Source organism: Zootoca vivipara, chromosome Z (assembly GCF_963506605.1).
Source record: "Zootoca vivipara chromosome Z, rZooViv1.1, whole genome shotgun sequence".
Taxonomy (NCBI): Eukaryota; Metazoa; Chordata; class Lepidosauria; order Squamata; family Lacertidae; genus Zootoca; species Zootoca vivipara.
Genome location: NC_083294.1, coordinates 22,110,586 through 22,128,751, shown reverse-complemented (window position 1 = coordinate 22,128,751; position 18,166 = coordinate 22,110,586). Strand labels below are relative to the sequence as shown.

The window sequence follows — 18,166 nt, the reverse complement described above, 5'->3', positions numbered from 1 at the left end:
GAAGAGAGGGAAAGAATTGTAGCAGAGAGATGGGCTTCAGCAAAGTGACTTGGAAGGAGACCAGAGACTTATTCAGAACAAAGATTTCTTCACAGCCAGCCACTTCCAGCAAAGGATTCAAATGAAAGGTCTTTATTACTGAGGGAATGATTACAAGTTACAAGGAGGGGCAGTTGTAACCATAGAGCTCAGCTGGCATGACATTCCCTTCCTAGTATGCATTGTAAAATAAGGATACATTGATTAGATTTCTATGTGCATAAAATTGTGTCTCATTTTTGTGGGCCCTTCCATCTCCAGTGAGCCAGCCTCGGTGAGACTTACGCTTGCCCAGTCTACTTCATATTTAGTCAGGGAGCGTTTAAACAGGGGTATGCAACCTAAGGCCCGTGGGCCGGAAGCGGCCCAATCGCCTTCCCAATCCAGCCCGCGGACGGTCCAGGAATCAGCGTGTTTTTACACGAGCAGAATGTCTCCTATTATTTAAAACCAACTGGCCCTGCCACGCGTTGCCATGGCTAATCCCTGTGACTGCCACCACCCTGTGTCAATTCATAACCAGGGCTGTCTTAGGCACCTTTGGCGCCCTGGTGCCAAAATTTGAATGCAATCAGTCAAGCGGTTTTGGTGAAACGTGGATACTAACAGACATGGCCAGTTTACATTTTTATATATATAGATGCATCTCTGGGTTATTTGTGGGGCCTGCCTGGTGTTTTTACATGAGCAGAATGTGTGCTTTTATTTAAAATGCATCTCTGGGTTATTTGTGGGGCATAGGAATTTGTTCATTATTTTTTTCAAAATATAGTCTGGCCCACCACATGGTCTGAGGGACGGTGGACTGACCCACGGCTGCAAAAGGTTGCTGACCCCTGGTCTAAACCCCTGAGCCTAGGGCTTGCCGATCAGAAGATTGGCGGTTCGAATCCCCGCAACGGGACGAGCTCCCATTGTTCGGTCCCAGCTCTTGCCAACCTAGCAGTTCGAAAGCACGTCAAAGTGCAAGTAGATAAATAGGTACTGCTCCGGCGGGAAGGTAAACCATGCGCTGCTCTGGTTCGCCAGAAGCAGCTTAGTCATGCTGGCCACATGACCTGGAAGCTGTCTGCGGACAAACACCGGCTCCCTCGGCCTATAGAGCGAGATGAGCACCACAACCCCAGAGTTGTCCGCGACTGGACCTAACAGAATCACTCAACAAGCAGATTGAACTTTTCCTGAAATCAGTGAATATGTCAGTAAGATTTTTATAGGAATATAATACCATGGTCTCGAGAATAACTGTTAGGGAGGAAATAGCACACCACCAGTGAAGACCTTCTTGAGCCAAGGGTCTTTCTCTTGCTCGACTCCCTCCCCCCCCCCAAAAAAACACCCCACAAATATTTGGGTGTTGACTGACTTGGTGGGGCAAGTTGGGAATTCTTCTCTGACTCAGATTGTAATGCCTCTTCATGGTGAGCAATACTGAGACCGCCAAAGCCCATTTCTAGGTTTCAGCCCAGTGAATTTTGCCAACATCTCTAGCCTTTAATCACCCTTCCAGTTCACATGACAGTGGAAGGAAGGTGTAGCTGAGGTTATTTAACTCATATCACTGCCTTGGAAAGGTGTGTGTGTGACCTTTTGTGCACTCTTTGCAGCATAAAAGATTTCTCCACAAGGCAGCAGCACCTTTTAGGTGACCTTCTCTGTGCAGTGCTTGCCTAAGGAAAGTTGGTGGAAATTACCTTGGGACAAGCTCCCCTCTTGCTTGTATGTCAGAACACCCCTATACTTTGGAAGTGCCAGTTTGATTGTTTGTGGGGAGCTGTTAATTCAGTCTCATGAAATCACAATATTTTGGGTTGCTTTTGATACTTCCAGTTCAGCTTACTGGTGTGTGGTGATCATGGTGCAGTGGCCTTATTAGAGACATTTGTATGAGCAGTCCCTAACCAGAGCTGAGTATTATACTGTGATTCTGCAGTAGTTCCAAAAAGTGTAGAACATTTAATGAGACCCAGAATTCAGCTTCCTGAGAATCTTAACTGTTTCTTTCTTAAAGACCCAGATTTCTAGTCTCCCAGGTTGAGTAGATAGCCTTAAAGGTTTGTGACCAATGGTGGCCAAAATATCAGGCAATGCGAGGTAGAATAAGATTTCCATGTGTGTTGGGGTCAGGGCCAGTACCTTTTCTCTCCTCATGAATAGCAAAATTAGGTTTACGTGAGGGGAACATGTGCCCCCAAAGTGGATACATTAGTGAAAATAATGTACAAACAGGTTTTATGTTTAGCAAAACTGTTTGCAAAAAAGGGTAGGCAAAATTGCTTACAACATGGGCATTTTAGAAGAAATGTGAGTGGGAAATGTGTGCAAATTTTCAAGTTCATTTTTAAAAAAATCTCAAACTGATGTGAAGATTGGATGAACTGAATGTGGGGAAAACTTGAAACTCAAGGAAACTGAAATGAATGCAACCCATCCTTCCCTAGTCACAGTCACACCACTGATCCATCTAGCCAAGAACTTGGCTACTCTTTGCTTGGCAACCATTCTCTCTGTTGTATGATATATTTTTAAATGGAGATTCTGGACATTGAACTTGGGACCTTCTGAATGCAAATAGGTGCTTGACTGTTGTGCTTTGACCTCTCCCCAACACATATGCAACTGCCTACTACTGTATCAAAACATTGGCTCAGATTAGCCAAGGTGTGACTGCCAGTGACTCTCTAGGTTGTGATATCTTAGATCCCTTGAACCTTAGCTGCTGGGAGCTGAACCTGACCTTGTGCCTGAGGGCAGAGACTGTTTTATTACTGACATATGCAAGCCACCCTGGGAGTCTTTCTTTCTTTTACTGGATAGTAGGAAAAATGGCTTAAAAAAATAAACTCCCAAGGGATTGTGCCCTGTGTTAATTGTCTGAAGGTGGGGAGTGGGCCAGAGTTCTTTTTTTAGATTTTCCACTTCAGGCACCTGAAAGGCTTGCACTCAGATTCTTCAAGGTTATTAGAAACCCAGGCTCTTTTGAAGACAAATCTTTCCTTTCTGAAGTCAGGTATCTGATGAAGTGTGCATGCACACGAAAGCTCATACCAAAATAAAAACTTAGTTGGTCTTTAAGCTGCTACTGAAGGAATTTTTTCTTTCTTTCTGAAGTCTGCTGAGGATGGACCCACTGCCTAAGAAGGTCACAGGTTGAAGCCAGCCTTTTAACAGTTCTATCCTTCTCAGACCCAGGCTTCTAATGAGCCAAAATCACAATCCGTTAAAGAGGAACAGCCAAGCAGCTTATTCTACAGTCTGGAGAGATGGGATCAACTGATAAGGGGCAGAATCATTAGGACATCAGATTTCATTTTATTTTTTATCACAGACTCTGACTGTGTTTTTTCCAAATCAGAGGCAGCAGATTATAAAGATTCAGTTTTCTCAATCCACTAGATATCTTCCTTTTTTATGGCAAACCACCAATTGATTCTCACAGTTGCAACAAACAAAAGAGCAGGAATGGAAGCAAGGTGTTATAGTAATAGTCCACTGAAGATGTTCCGGTGAAATTCCAAATTGTAAAATTAACAAAGGGCACAGGGGAGCTATTTTGAGAATGAGATCCTTCCAGCAGCACCTTAGGGACCAACTAAGTTTGTCATAGGTATGAGCTTTCGTGTGCATGCACACTTCTTCAGATACACTGAAACAGAAGTCACCAGACCCTTATGTATAGTCAGAGGGTGGGGAGGGGGTATTACTCAGAAGGGTGGTGGGAATGGGTGATTGGCTGATAGGAGTGGTAAACCTGTTGATGACTGTTAACGACTGCAATTGGTCTTGCATGGAAAAGCAAGGGCTGAGGTGCTAAAGAAAGCTTTATCGTGTATAATGAGATAAGAATCCAGTGTCCTTATTCAGACCAGGTCTCTCCATGGTTTTAAGCTTGGTAATGAGTTGCAATTCAGCAACTTCTCTTTCCAGTTTGTTTCTGATTTTTTTCTGTAATAAAACAGCTACTTTGAGATCTTGTATAGAATGTCCTGGGAGATTGAAGTGTTCTCCTACTGGTTTTTCTGTCTTGTGATTCCTGATGCCAGATTTATGTCCATTTATCCTTTGGCGTAGGGTTTGGCCTATTTGTCCAATATAGAGAGCTGAAGGGCACCGTTGGCATTTGATGGCATACACAATGTTAGAAGATGGGCAATTAAATAGTCCTGAGATGGTATGTTTGATGTTGTTGGGGCCAGTGATGGTGTTGTCCGGGTGTATGTGGCAGCAAAGTTGGCATCTGGGTTTATTGCAGGCTCTGGTACCAGTGTCCATGTTAAATCTGGTGGTGGTATTGTTGTGGGCGAGGAGTTGTTTAAGATTGGGTGGCTGTCTGTAGGCAATGAAAGGTCTTCCTTCCAGAGCTTGAGAAAGAGAACTGTCATTGTCTAGGAGAGGTTGTAGATCTCTGATGATGCGCTGTACTGTTTTAGCTTGGGAGCTGTATGAGATGACTAGTGGTGTTCTGTTATTTTCTTTTTTGGGTCTGTCTTGCAGCAAGTTCTCTCTGGGTATCAGTCTGGCTCTGTTGATCTGTTGTTTAACTTCATCGGGTGGATATTTTAGTTCTAAAAAGATTTGCTGTAGATCTCTTAGGTGAGAGTCTCTCTGTAGAGTTGGAACAGATGCGGTTGTAACGTAGGGCCTGGCTGTATACGATGGATTGTTTGGTATGTTTGGGATGGTAGCTAGAAGCATGTAGATATGTTTGTCGGTCAGTTGGTTTTCGGTATAATCACATGATACACATGAAAGGAGTACATAAGGGGCATTGAAACTGCCCATCCATAGTTATCACTTGGGCAGCAGACAGACCAGGCAAACCAATTATCTGACTATGGTCCTTCCCACCATGATGAAATGTGTAATATAGTAAATTCCCCACTGTGCTGAGAAACAATATAGTAATTATTGTGGGAAATTTCAGTCAAACTTTACTATGCATTTAGTTAGTGGAAGGGGTTAAGACCAGGAAGCTCTGTTTCTAGACTTAGGTGGCCATGCTCCCTCAGTAAGGGAGGAATTGAAGCTGCTTCTCTTCCTTTCACTTTCTCCACATCATATAACTGACCAAGGAAGATGTGTCTGAGCAAACTGCCAAGCTTAGAGCACACATTTGAAACTATCTGTATTTTCTACCCAAGAAGTATTATGCCTGTGTTTTCCTTGCTGCTGCTTGGAGAAATGCATGAATATGACCTTTAGATCTTTTGCAAGTCAGTCATTTTAAACTTACTGAACAGTGTGTGGTCTGTTAATTGCAAGAGGGGTAGAAGATAGGGAGTTTAAACTCTGCTACTAGGGGCTCTCTCCTGCTGGAGAGGGAGTTTGTCCCATGTTTTGAATCCAGGTACCCAGCTGATTCTTTTGTTATTTACCCCACACATGTGGGTCAGAAGCGGTGCTTTAAAAAAATGTTTAGGGGTATGTGCACCTTTGCGTCCTCCCAGGAAAAAAAAAGCACTGGTCACAGGGATTCATATTTCCCTCCCACAGTTGCAAGAAAGCCTCTTATGTTCCACTCGCATGCAGACTGAATATGCGGAAGAAAAGAAGAAGGGGATTGAAAAGTAAACTTTTGCCAAACATATTAAGTTAGGTTCCTTCCTTTCCTCCTCAGCTCTTGCTTGCTTCTGATTGAGGTCATGATTCAGTCTTCTTCATTGCTGGCATAGCTTGAAAAGCAGATCCAATTTCTGGATGTTGCCCTTAAGCCTTTTAAAGTGTAACAGAAGATGATAGTTATTCTGGAAACCTTTTAAGGCATTCTGCGGCATTTAACAGGGTCAGAATGTTGCAGTCAGGAATGACAGCTGTGGTACAGGATGGAAAACTTCTAGAGCTGAACTGAGTTTTCTGTGATAGATTTTCCCTGAAAATGTCATATGCCAAGTTTGAAGATGAATATTCTCTAAATATGTGATTGCAGAATGTGTTTTTGACACACTGTGTTATTTGCCATTGTGTCCTAGATGTTATTTATTTAGCTGTGTTTTATGAAGTCTACAATTGTTGTGCCAGAATATCTAACAAACTTGATAATTGAGGCACAGCAGCATCTAGTGTTTGAGAGCACAAAATTTTTGCAGTGTATCCTTACCCTCTGCAGAGTGGGATGGGGGAATGAACTTGTTTAGAGTGCCAGCCAGCTAGCAATGCCATCCTCCAGGATACCCTATTCCATCCACCACTCTATGGACACTTAGCCCTCATTGGACTGTTTGGGCTTAATTTGCTTACATTAATGTTCTTTCTTCCATTGCAGAGTCCAAGGCAGGGTACATGTGGTATTCAGGCAGTCTCCCATATAAATGCTGACCAGAGCAAGTTCTGCTTGAACTCAGCAATGTGGTGGTCTCGTGCATCTTCAGACCATACCCTGGGAGTGGGAGGGGCCAGCAGAGCAGCACAGGTGGGGCTGCATTGCTCTCCCAGCTTCCCAACACCACATGGTGGTTCTACTTCCCAGGAGGGGTGGGGGAGGGGGAAGGTAGGCACCCCACACATCTCACTAGCCACTACTGCCTGGGACCCCTTTTTGTCTCATTAGATATTTTTTTAAAGGAATTATACTTCTGATATTTTGGGGGTTCCTTCAAGCATACTGTGATACCCCCTTCTTGTTTCCATGTTGCCCTATTTTGGGTACATAGGCATTGTCACTCAATACATGAGTTTGCTATTAGAGGTAGTGATTTGACCCAACATGGGTTTCTTGAAAGCAAGTCATACCAGGTGAATCTCATTTATTTTCTTTGTTTTTCTTTTTCTTTTTTGGTTACAAGTTTCAAATTTTGGGAGGGAAATGCATTTTTAATGGAGTTACAAGTTTAGAATTTTGCATTTAAACTGCGAACTAGTAAAAACTAGAAAATGTCAAATGTTGAATATTTGCAAACATTTCCCTCCCAGCTTCAGTTGACATTTAGTGTGTGTTGGTATTTAGTGTGGTAGATGACATGCAGTGATAACATTTAGTAGATGACCTGCAAGAGTATTAGAATCTTGACAGTGTTTGATAGCCCCAAAAGCAGCATTGCCAAGACTTGGATTCAAACATTGATGCCTATCAATTGCTACCAAGGATAAGGCTTTGTGTTTTGAGCAGCTGTATGTCACTGACATGTTTTGCAAATAGGGGCTCTGAACAGAGCTGTTGTGTCTGACCTTCCTCTCTTCCTGTTATGGTGCATGGCCAGAGAATTATCACATAACTGTGAATGGACACTTTCTTCTCTTGTAATTAGAGCATTATTTTGTGGGCTCTCTGATTCAGATATGCTGTGTGTGCATGTGTGTACTGCTTTTGAATGCATGCTACCCCATGCTTAAGTCATGTGCCTTGTGAAAGACTTATATTCTGTTCACATAGAGTTCGGCGTGCCTCAAACAAGCACCACCACACCTCAGATTCTGAGACAGTATGAGACTGGGCCATATTGGCAGCTGCATATTTGAAGGGATTCTCATTAATAGCTTCTTCAGAGTTTAGGGACTATGCCAATCCAGGCTTTGAATCAGTGGTATACCTAGAGTTGGACAGCTGGAGCTGGAGCTTAGACCAAAATCTGGAATGTGGCCTTCTTTGGAGAACCCTTGGATGTTATTACTCTGTTCTGCTGGGCTTTGGGGTCTGCAGGGCAAATTGTAGTGATTACTGGAGTCTTTTCCAGTCCTAAGCCCTCAGCAGCACCCAGTGGACTCTAGCAGCTAAATTATGAAAAACATTCTCTCAACCAGAGACCAGAGCTCTCCGAAAACCTGAGAAGGTTGGCAGGGCTTTCCCTCTCCAGTAGCTTCACCCTCCCCTCCCAAGACAGGTTTTATGGGAAATAAGGCTATCAAAGTGTACTTGCCATGGTGGTCATGTCTTATGTCTAGGGCCAGACGCTGTTGCTGAAGGCTAGTTGCAGGAAACCCTAAGCAAGAAGAGTTCTGCTTTTGTGCTCAGGTCCTGTTTGTAGGCTTCCCAAAGGCATCTAGTTGGTCGCTGTGAGAAGATAGGGCTGGACTAGATAGGCCTTTGCCTGATCCAACTACAGGGCTTTTCTTGTGTTCCAAAATGGCCCATAGGAATTCTGCAGCTACATGGGTTTGGGGCAGATGAAGCTGAGGTTCCGAGGATGATAGGAGAGGCGCATACTTAGGCTAGGATGGTGTAGAAGGGAGTGTTGAGGGTTCCCTCCTGGGTGGGGCAACTTCTGAGTCATCTGAATCTGTGTTCTCCTCAGGTCAACCCTGGGACTCTGAGGCAGGGGATATGATACTTATCAAGGTTGTCTCAATGAGAAGATGAGTAATGCTGGACAAACTTTCCTAACCCACCATTGCCCATCTCTTCCTGCATGTCTGGGAGGACTGTTTTCTGGAGTGCACACTAAAATCTAGTTCTTTCTCACTGAGACAGAAAACCTGCATCTCAGTTATATTGCCTCAGGTGGAAAATGCTTACTGTAGCAAAGTGTTTTCTCCTGAAACAACTCCAACAGACAATTTGCATAGGAAATCTGCGCAGGCAATACAAAGCTTGGTTATAACCTTGATTCTTCATTTATTTTTTGCATTTATACTCCACCTTTTTCTCCAAGGAGCTCAAGGTGGTGTACATAGTTCTGTTCTTCCTCATATAAACCCCACAACAACCTTGTGAGGTAGGTTAGACTGAGAAGCAGTGACTGGCTCAAGATCACCCAGTGAAATTCATGGCCAAGTGGGAATTTGAATCCTAGTCTCCCAGATCTTGGTCCGACACTATAACCACTACACCACACTGACTACTTCTGAAGAGATTTTATTTGTGCATGGAGCTGTGTGTGTCCTCATCTGCAGCCTCTGGAGTGCTGCAGCTCAGACACAGAGTGATCTTGGTGAGATTTAGTCCCCCAAGGTGCCAGGAAGGGCCAACAAACTGGCATGGTGTGTTGTGTCAACTGGATGTGTGCCCTAATACATGATGTGCAGGGGTTTTTGTAGTGTGTGAGTCATATGTGAAAGAGTTCCATAAAAATATAAAGTTCTTAAATATAAATTGTGTGTTTCAAATGTTATACTGTTTACTGTTTGTTCTCTCTCTCTCTCTCTCTCTCTCTCTCTCTGTGTGTGTGTGTGTGTGGTTGTTTTTTTAAAAGGAAGATGTATTGGACAAACCAACCTGCTGTTATGATATGGTTAGGAAATGCCTGCTGATGTTTCGTGTGTTAAGGGGGTGGAGGAAAGGGTACAAGTCTTTTCCCAGGGAAGACGTATTTGCTGATTGTCTCTTATCTTGTTTTTCAAGCTGATCAGTGGCGGTTCTATTGTAAGCGCTGAGGCAGTATGGGATCACGTCACCATGGCCAACCGGGAGTTGGCGTTTAAAGCAGGAGACGTTATCAAGGTCCTGGATGCCTCCAACAAGGACTGGTGGTGGGGACAGATCGATGATGAAGAAGGATGGTTTCCTGCCAGCTTTGTAAGGGTGAGTCAGACCCTCTTTTTTTCCTCCCTCTCTCTTTCTCTCCCTTCTTCCTATATTCCTGAACATTTGTATCTTGCTCATGGATATTGTGATGACCATTGCTTTAGGAAATCACACAGCAGGGGAAGACTTTTGCCACCATTGCCTTTCCTGCAGACTTTCAAGAAGCATCCGGTTGGCTACTCAGGGGGTGGGTGGCAAGGAGGTCTTCACTTTGCACCAAAATGAGTACCCCATGGGCACCAGGCAGGCATTTCTGGGGAGGGCAAGCCACAATCAGGGTGCCACCACTGAAAAGATCCACTCTCTGATAGCTACTCTTGCACCTGATTTGGCATGGGCACTACAGAGAAGGGCCTTGGTAGATGGCATTAGGGTCAGTTTATATGGGAGCAAGTTTATATGGCTTCAAGTTACAAGCGAGGAAATTCTGACTAAATGTCAGTAAGAGCTGTTTGACAGTGGAACATTCTTTCTCAGGAGGTAGTGGATTCTTCTTCGCTGAGTTTCCTGCAGTGGGTTGGACTAGATTACCCTTGGGATTCCTTCAAACTCCGTTCTATGGTCCCCCTCACAGAGCTACAATTCCCAGAGTTCCCTGTGAAGAGGGATTGATTGTTAAATCACTCTGACAATTGCATTCTCTTGGCAACTGGATGCTGTTTCAAATGGATGGTGTTAATGTGGGAACCAGACTCAAAACAAAACCTAAGGCTAAATGTGAAGACTAAGCATCCTCTTTACAGCAGAACAGTTTGTCCTGGACAAATGTCCTTCAAAGTACAACAGCAAGGAGAGTAAATCAAGCATCTCACCTTGTTTCAGAAATATTTCTCCCCCACCCTGCAGAGACTGTTGTTCAGTTGCTTTAGGCCTGCATCTAAAAAACCTAGCAGTTTCTTCCCAGATTTGTCATGGTGAAGACTTTCCAAGAACTACCGTAGCAATCTATCAACAGCATGGGACCTCAGTGGGGAAGTGCCTGCTTATTTATCAGCATCCAAATAGGCATTTCCACTAGTGCAAGGACTTTTAAAATAATTTTATTATTGAATTAAATCAAATCAAATTTCTTATCCACCCTTCACCAGCAGGTCCCAGGGCAGGTAGCAACAATTTAATATTCAGAATTTTAAAAAGGTAAAACAGATTGTGCATAATATCAGTTCCTCTTGTCTAAATGGAAAGACAGTGGGCATTTCAAAATAGCAACTTTTTATTTATTCTAGCTTATTTTATAGCTAGAATAGGGACGCAGGTGGCACTGTGGGTTAAACCACAGAGCCTAGGGCTTGCTGATCAGAAGGTCAGCGGTTCGAATCCCTGCGATGGGATGAGCTCCCGTTGTTTGGTCCCAGCTCCGGCCAACCTAGCAGTTCAAAAGCACATCAAAGTGCAAGTAGATAAATAGGGACCGTTACAGCGGGAAGTTAAACGGCATTTCCGTGTGCTGCTCTGGTTTGCCGGAAGCGGCTTTGTCATGCTGGCCACATGACCTGGAAGCTGTACGCCGGCTCCCTCGGCCAATAATGCGAGATAAGCGCGCAACCCCAGAGTCGGTCACGACTGGACCTAATGGTCAGGGGTCCCTTTACCTTTTATTTTAAAGCATCCCATATATGTTTATACATACTTACCAAAAAGCTCAAGTCAGCTGGAACTCTGTACATGTCCTGTAAATGATGTGTCTGTTTTGTGTTTGCTCTAAGCCAAATCCTCTCTCACAGCTGCTGCAGCCTGATTAGTCCTTGGAAGCTTTGCCATTTTGAAAGCAACCATGTACTCTTTTGGCCCTAAAGCACTTTCCACTTGTAATTGGATTAAGTCTAAATATGCATTTCCTGGAAGATACCACCCAGCGCTGTCTTAAGCGGGTCGGGCGCCCGGGCGCCGTGGTGTGCGGATCGCTCCGGCGCCCCCGCCCTGCCCCGTTTCTTCCTGCGGCTGGTGGGCGGGCGCAGCGCGGTTTCCGCGTGGCTTTGCCGTGCAGCGCCCCCCTGCCGACCCGGCGCCCTGCGCCACCCAGCCTACCCCTAGAGCCAGCCCTGATACCACCACCTTTCCTCATGAGAGACACCTCAGTAACCTGGCTGTGAGTTCTGGTTGGCTAGAAGCCCCTTGTGACCTCCTGGCCATTCTGAGTTTAGAGTATTTATATGTCTGGTCAGCTAATTGGCTTCTAATCCTCCTTTGCATCAAGAGCTGTCATTAAAGTAGTCATCTCAATCTGCTAGCACCCATCAGGAAACAACTGGGCACCAAGCACTTCCCCAAACTTGCCTGAGATCAAGTGTCGCCTTCAATGCCAGATGGAAACTTGGCCCATCTGGAGAAGTGCCTGACTACAGGCAAGGACTACAGGCAAGAGCAAACTTTTCAGGAATAAGGCCCTCCTCTTAAGGAGACCTCTGGGAATGAGGAAGTTAACAAGAGTCAGCTGATGTAAGCATGTGGTTCAGCTCCCACTGAAAACCCCCAGTGTTGGGTTGGAAGAGCTGCCTGGACAACATCAATATACCAACCTATGACAAACCTGGCCATTGGCTCCTCTCACTTTTGCCTCTTGCCTGACTCTTTGTTGTGGACTCTGCTTGCTTGGACTCTGATCTTGGAGTAGCCCTGAATATTGCTTTGGTTGCTGCCCCGTTGTTGCTGCTGCTGGCAGGCCCCCTGCTTACTCAGGATCCCATTGAGAACAGGTTGGGATGTGAGTCCTGGAAGACTTGCTCCCTGCCTTGCTGGCCTTTTCCTACCTGGCCTAGAAAAGTGGGATATGGACAGACCCCAGCTACAAAAATTGCTGAACACATTCTTGGGTTGTGGTATTGTTTAGGGTTTTTTGTTTGGTTTTGTTGTTGTTAATGATATTAATTTGGGTATGTTTAGCCTGGATAAGAGGAGACTGAGAGGGGATATGATAGCCACCTTCAAATATCTAATAAACTGTCCCATGTAAGATGGAGCAAGTTTGTGTTCTCCTGCTCCAGAAGGTAGAATCCAAATAAATGGCTTCAAGTTACAAGAAAGGAGTTTCTGACTAAACATCAGCAATAACTTTCTGATGGTAAGACCTGTTGATAATGGAATGGACTCCCTTGGAAGTTGGTGGACTCTTCTTCACTGGATATTTTTAAGCAGAGGTTGAGTTAAGTTTGCACATTTTGCAGTCTCACATAAAGCCTGTTTCAGTAATCTAGCCTGGAGACTAGCTGTGCATGGACGCAGTGCTCAGGCTATTGTGGTCCAGAAATGAATGTAAATTATGTACCAGCCAAAGCTGGTGGAAGTCACTCTTAGCTACTAATGTCCTATGAGCCTCTAACAACAGATGGATCCAGGAGCATCCCCAGATTGCAAGTTTCCTCTTTCAGACCAATTATCCAGACTTGGGGAACACCCACCAACAGTGTCGCTGTCTTGCCAAAATACAGAGTCAGTTTCTTGGCACTCATTCAGCCCACCACCGAGTCCAGGCACCAGTCCAAGGCTCCATAACCTCTCCTGATTCAGATGTTACAGTGAAGGAGAGCTAGGTATTATCAGCATACTGATGCACCACATTCCAAATCTTGCAATGGTGACTTCAACAGCTTCACATATGTTAATCAATATTAAAGAACAATATTAAAGAACCCTGTGGTGCCCAAAGCACAATTGCCAGGGAGCTGCTGACAGATAAAGTAAGAATAATAGAGTTGCACTCACCATGTCCTTCTCCATCCATCAGGGTGGCCAAGATGAATGCAGTCCCATAACCAGGCCTGAACGTAGATTGAAATTGGTCCGTTGGATGAAATTGGTTTCATCCAAGAGACCATGCAATTGTTGCACTACAACCCTCTCAATCACCTTCCCGAAAAAGAGAGTATTTGGAACTGGGCAGTAGTTCTCACATTGTGTCACAAGCCAGTGGGTCCGCGGTGGGCTTTTTCAGGAGTGGTTTGATAACTGCAACTTTCAGGACAGCCAGGACCACTCCCTTCCACATGGATGTTTTGCCCACATCTTGTATCCAAGCATTCATAATCCCATGGCAAGCTTTAAGAAGCCAAGAGGGGCAAGGGTTGAAGAGAGATGTTGCTGGCCACTGGCTGCATTGTCCCAAGAACCTTGTCCATATTGTCAGGCTACATCAACTAAATAAGTTGAAGCAGATGTTGCACTGGATGCCTCACTGGGGATTGTAATCAGTGGCAGAGGAAGGGGGGTGCGGTCTGCCCCAGGTGTCATCACTGAGGGGATGTGTGACAAAGTGACTTTTTTTATATTAAAAAAATTGGGTTCATGGAACTTTTTAGGAGTGACATGGTGGCTTAGGTGCCTGCAAGTTCTGCGCTGCCTAAAACGGCATGGGACTTGCATCTGGCTACTGTCTCTCCCTCAGCCTCCCTACAGCTGAGGGGGAGGCAGCAGAGAGGCTCCGGGCATTGGAGAGGCTCGCCTCGCCCCCACAGGTTGATTGCCCCACCCCTATGGGTGCAGATCGCCCTTCCCCAGGCTGCAGGACACGCCTCCGCATCAGGCATCCGAGTGGTTAGCTACGCCGCTGAATGTAGTGAGTGTGGATGTGGCATTGATTTTTCTACAAAAGCGAGTGACTTTACCCTCAAAGTGCCTTGCATACAATTTACACTGGGCCTAAAACTCACTTCCTTGAAGTAAATGTTAACAGACCCTGGGCAATATGAAAAAGTTCCACAGGGTGGCTACTTTAAGATTGAATGAAGTGAGCCCTCTTCCCTGCTCTGACTGCTGCACAGTTATGTTTCGTTCATACTCTGTCAGCTTCTTTCATCATTTGCACTCTAGCCATTGTCTGGCCTGTTTTATCGCCCCTAGTTCACTGGTGAGCCAAAGTACACAACAGGCCCCACAATGCAAGAGAGGGCGCTCGGGGCAGTCATGTCAATAGCCCAACACATCTAACTGTTCCACAGCATGACAAGGGCTTCAAGAGGGTCATATCCTCTGTCTAATCTACTAGAAACTCCCCCAGTGCATTCAGGAATCCAATGAATTCTGTGAGTCTTCGGGAATGAACCATCATAATCCACCATTCTTGCTTCTTTTGTATGTTATTTTCAATGATATATATGTTTCCAGGTAAACATCCTGTTAATATGCACGTGGCTTTTTGGTTGGACAACTGAGGCAGTATTGTTTTTGTTTGTTATTCTCTAATTTATTTATTTGTTTTTATATTGTAAACCATTCTGCGATCATTGGACAAAAGGCAGTATATAAATCTAATAAATAATAATAAGAATAATAAGATTAATTAATAAGTAAAAACCATATTACAAAATTCAGAGAATTGTTAATTTTGAAGGATATCTGTGTTTAGAAAGTGCTAGTTAGAGAGTATTCACATTAAAATTAAAGCTGGACCTAATTACCCCCTGTCCCTATCACAAAGGTTATTATTATTTTTATTACATTTCTATCCCACCTTTTCTCCAAGGAGCTGAAGGTGGCATATATGGTTCTTCCTCATCTACATTTTATCCCCACAACAACCCTTTGAGGTGGGTTAGGCAGAGAGATAGTGACTGACCCCCATGGTTATGTAAGGATTTGAACCCTGCTCTTCAAGGTTCTACCCCAGCACTCTAACCACTCTACCACTTCTCAATGTAAATCAATTTATGTAAACCATTAAAGGTTTTTATGAATAAGCTATATATAAATCCTGCTAAATATTTTATTTTTTTAAAAAATCATTGCAAATCTCTTAAATGTAATTCTCCTTTTCATCAAGATGGCCTTCCTGTTATGCATGACTATTGCTTGGTAGGAGGAATCTTAAGACCAGAGTGTTGGGCTCTGCAGTCTTGTCATTGTTCTTTGAAGGGACTCCTGTGGTTTTTACAGTCTCAGTTCTCCCACCCACAACAATATGAAAAGCACGATTGTCAAAAATGTTTCTCACTCCTACTCTGCTCACACAAAAACACAGAGCAGCTCAGTGAGAGGCAACACGAGTGAGGTTAGCTGCAGAAAATGTTCTGTCTAACCAGCTAAATGGAGAGTTGTGTCAAATGCTCAAAGGAGACTTGTAGGTGGGAATCTTCCTGCTCCACTGTCTTTGCCTCCAAGTAAATGCAGGTGTTATTTTTTAAAATAGCTGTAGGCTTGAATATCTAGACATGTTATTTATTATTTATTATTTTTACCTTTTTAGGGAAAAGAGTGCTTGGGACATCTGAGTGTAGGGGTGGGCATGTGGTGGCTCAGCATCCTTGCGCTAGTTGCCAGGGAGCCTCTTTATGTCACTTCCTTTTCTCCTGTGTAGGTGAGATACACAAGGGAGATGGAGGTAAAGGACGCCTTGAAACCTTAATTTGCTGTGGGAACAAAGCCCTCATTTTTCACATCTCCCTTTTAGACATAGACAAAGGGCTCTTTAAACCCCTTATTCCTCTGGAGTGGACAGCAGCAAAACTTGGCTAATTTCTCTCCCTCAGCTGCTGACCTTGCATGTAGCAGATACAAGGAATTGAGAGTACATATGGGGGATGAATGTGCTTTCATGGGGCTTTCGTGTCATATCTATCTATCTATCTATCTATCTATCTATCTATCTATCTATCATCTATCTATCTATATCATTGGATTATTAAGTTCTTGCAACATATTGCACCATCAAACAAACATAACCTTTAATATCTCACCCTGAACCAGAAAATGAAGTTTGAACAATCCATCCAAAATGACAATCAAATAGAAAACTAAGTTCTTAGCTAGACCACCATGTGTAGAAAAGACAGTGTATAGTTTATGCTAACCAAAATGTTTTATAATATGAAAGGAGTTCTCTGTTTTCATGTTTAGTCATGTACGTGTACCAGTCTTAATGCTTCAGACCTTGTGCCGGTTGTATTTTTATTAGTTTCTTACAAGTGCTATTTCCCATATTTTATTTTACCAGTTTGTCAAATAAGCACCCTCCAAATTATTCCAATACTGTATCTTGTTACTACCGGTACAAGCCTGGCTGCTCTCTTTAGAAAGAAAATGTGAGGCCCAAACTGGGGAGGGAGCAGCTGTGCAGGTTGTGCCCTGCTCCACAATGGATCCTCCCAGATCAAGCAGGAAGACTGGAAGAAGGTTTCTAAGTGTGCTTGATTGGATAACAGAGTTCCCAGTTGCAGGGAGCCTTCTACATGTGTACATGCTTAGATGCTCCCTTCAGACCTTCCTGCTCATTGTGGGTATTGGGAAGAGGAGCTGTGTGCATGCCATCCTCCTCCAATTTCAGCCCGTACACATTCTTTCTGAATGCCTGAAGAGGCCTCAAGCTGCACTCATTTCTTGTCCTACTCCTCATCTCTCAGCTGATGCAAAGGAACCTCAATTGCATGCTGGCAATTTTCCCCAAGAGGGGGTGGTCACCTTGTCTGGCTGAGGGTGTGTCTTTCACCTCCTGCTCTTTTCCTACTGAGTCAGCTGCCAGAAAGACACTGCTGCCTCAATGACTACACTGTTCTCACCTATTTGGTTCACATGTATAACACCCTGTTTCATCCTAACTTGGCTCAGGGTTTTCAGGAGAGGCTGGAGCAGAGGCACTTACCTGGAAGGGCAGGTTTATCTCAAGAAGATCATAGTCAAGTCCAATGGGGCAGGAGGATCACAACCGTTCAGTCTTATTCAGCACCCTGGACAGATCACTATGGCAGGTGCTGGCTGGCAGTCATCCAGGAAGAATGGTTCTCTTTGCAGCATATTGACGCCTTTTGAAGGCTGGCTGATCTGGACCTGCTATTATCCTTGCTCCTCTCAGGGGAACTCTCTCTGTTTCTTAAATGCGCACTGCCTAGTTCTACAAGTGTTGTCTCCTGTGGCATGGGGCAGTGAAGGTTACATCAGTAGGTGCACTCTGAGCCTTCAGAATGCAGTCAATGCATATCTTCTGACCTGCAAGATCTTGGAGTAGGGAACAATGACTCCCCAGACAATGCATCTCCCCCCCCTCTAAGTTTTCCTCTGAGCCAGAGGTAGGCTGAAGTAACAGAGTCTGACACTTCTCAGATCCAAGTCTCCCCCGACATGGATCCCACTCATGTGATCTCTGGCTTTTTGCAATGAAGATACCTCTTCCATTCAGTCTCTCACAGTAAACAACCTAGGTCATAATGGGAGAGATTAGAGTAGGGTCTCCACAGGAAGTACACTCATATCCCATGGAGGGGTCTGGGCTTCAGCAAAACACTGAAAAGAGTGTTGGAACAGTGTCTCATCCAAGTGAAGATTACATCTAATAAGGTAACAAAATAAGAGAATGTCACCCCCAATTTGTCTCTTCAAGTGCACTGTTGTCTAAAGCAAACCATCTAGCAGGGTTGAGTAGGCAGGCAAGTGAAGCGTAGAAGATTTGCTTGACAGTGTTGTGACTGGACCAACAGGCCCAATTAAAACTGTACAGGGTGTAACCCTTTGAAGCTCAAAAACCTGTCTACCTCTTACACTGGATGAAAACTCTGCAGCAATCCTTCAAATCCCTAAGCTCCTAACAAATATCTGAAATTTAATTACATTTGCAAGTCTTAATAAGGTTGGAGAGAAATGATTTGGGTGGGGGTTTCAGAGACTGGAACTGGCGTGGGGGAGGGACCATACCTCAGCGGTAGAGCATCTGTTTTGCATGCAGAAGCCCCAGGTTCAATTCCCGGT

General features: G+C 44.4%; 1 protein-coding gene across 4 annotated transcripts in view; it reads left to right on the top strand.

The window, feature by feature from the left end:
• The window catches only part of ARHGEF9 (Cdc42 guanine nucleotide exchange factor 9), a 272,440-nt gene that overhangs the window by 189,079 nt on the left and 65,195 nt on the right, over positions 1-18,166 (top strand). For all 4 annotated transcript variants that reach the window (XM_035113485.2, XM_035113484.2, XM_060270161.1 and 1 more), the window contains one exon: positions 9,314-9,493. In XM_035113485.2, coding sequence (XP_034969376.2) covers positions 9,314-9,493 — 180 coding nt within the window. The remainder of the gene's footprint in view (positions 1-9,313; positions 9,494-18,166) is intronic.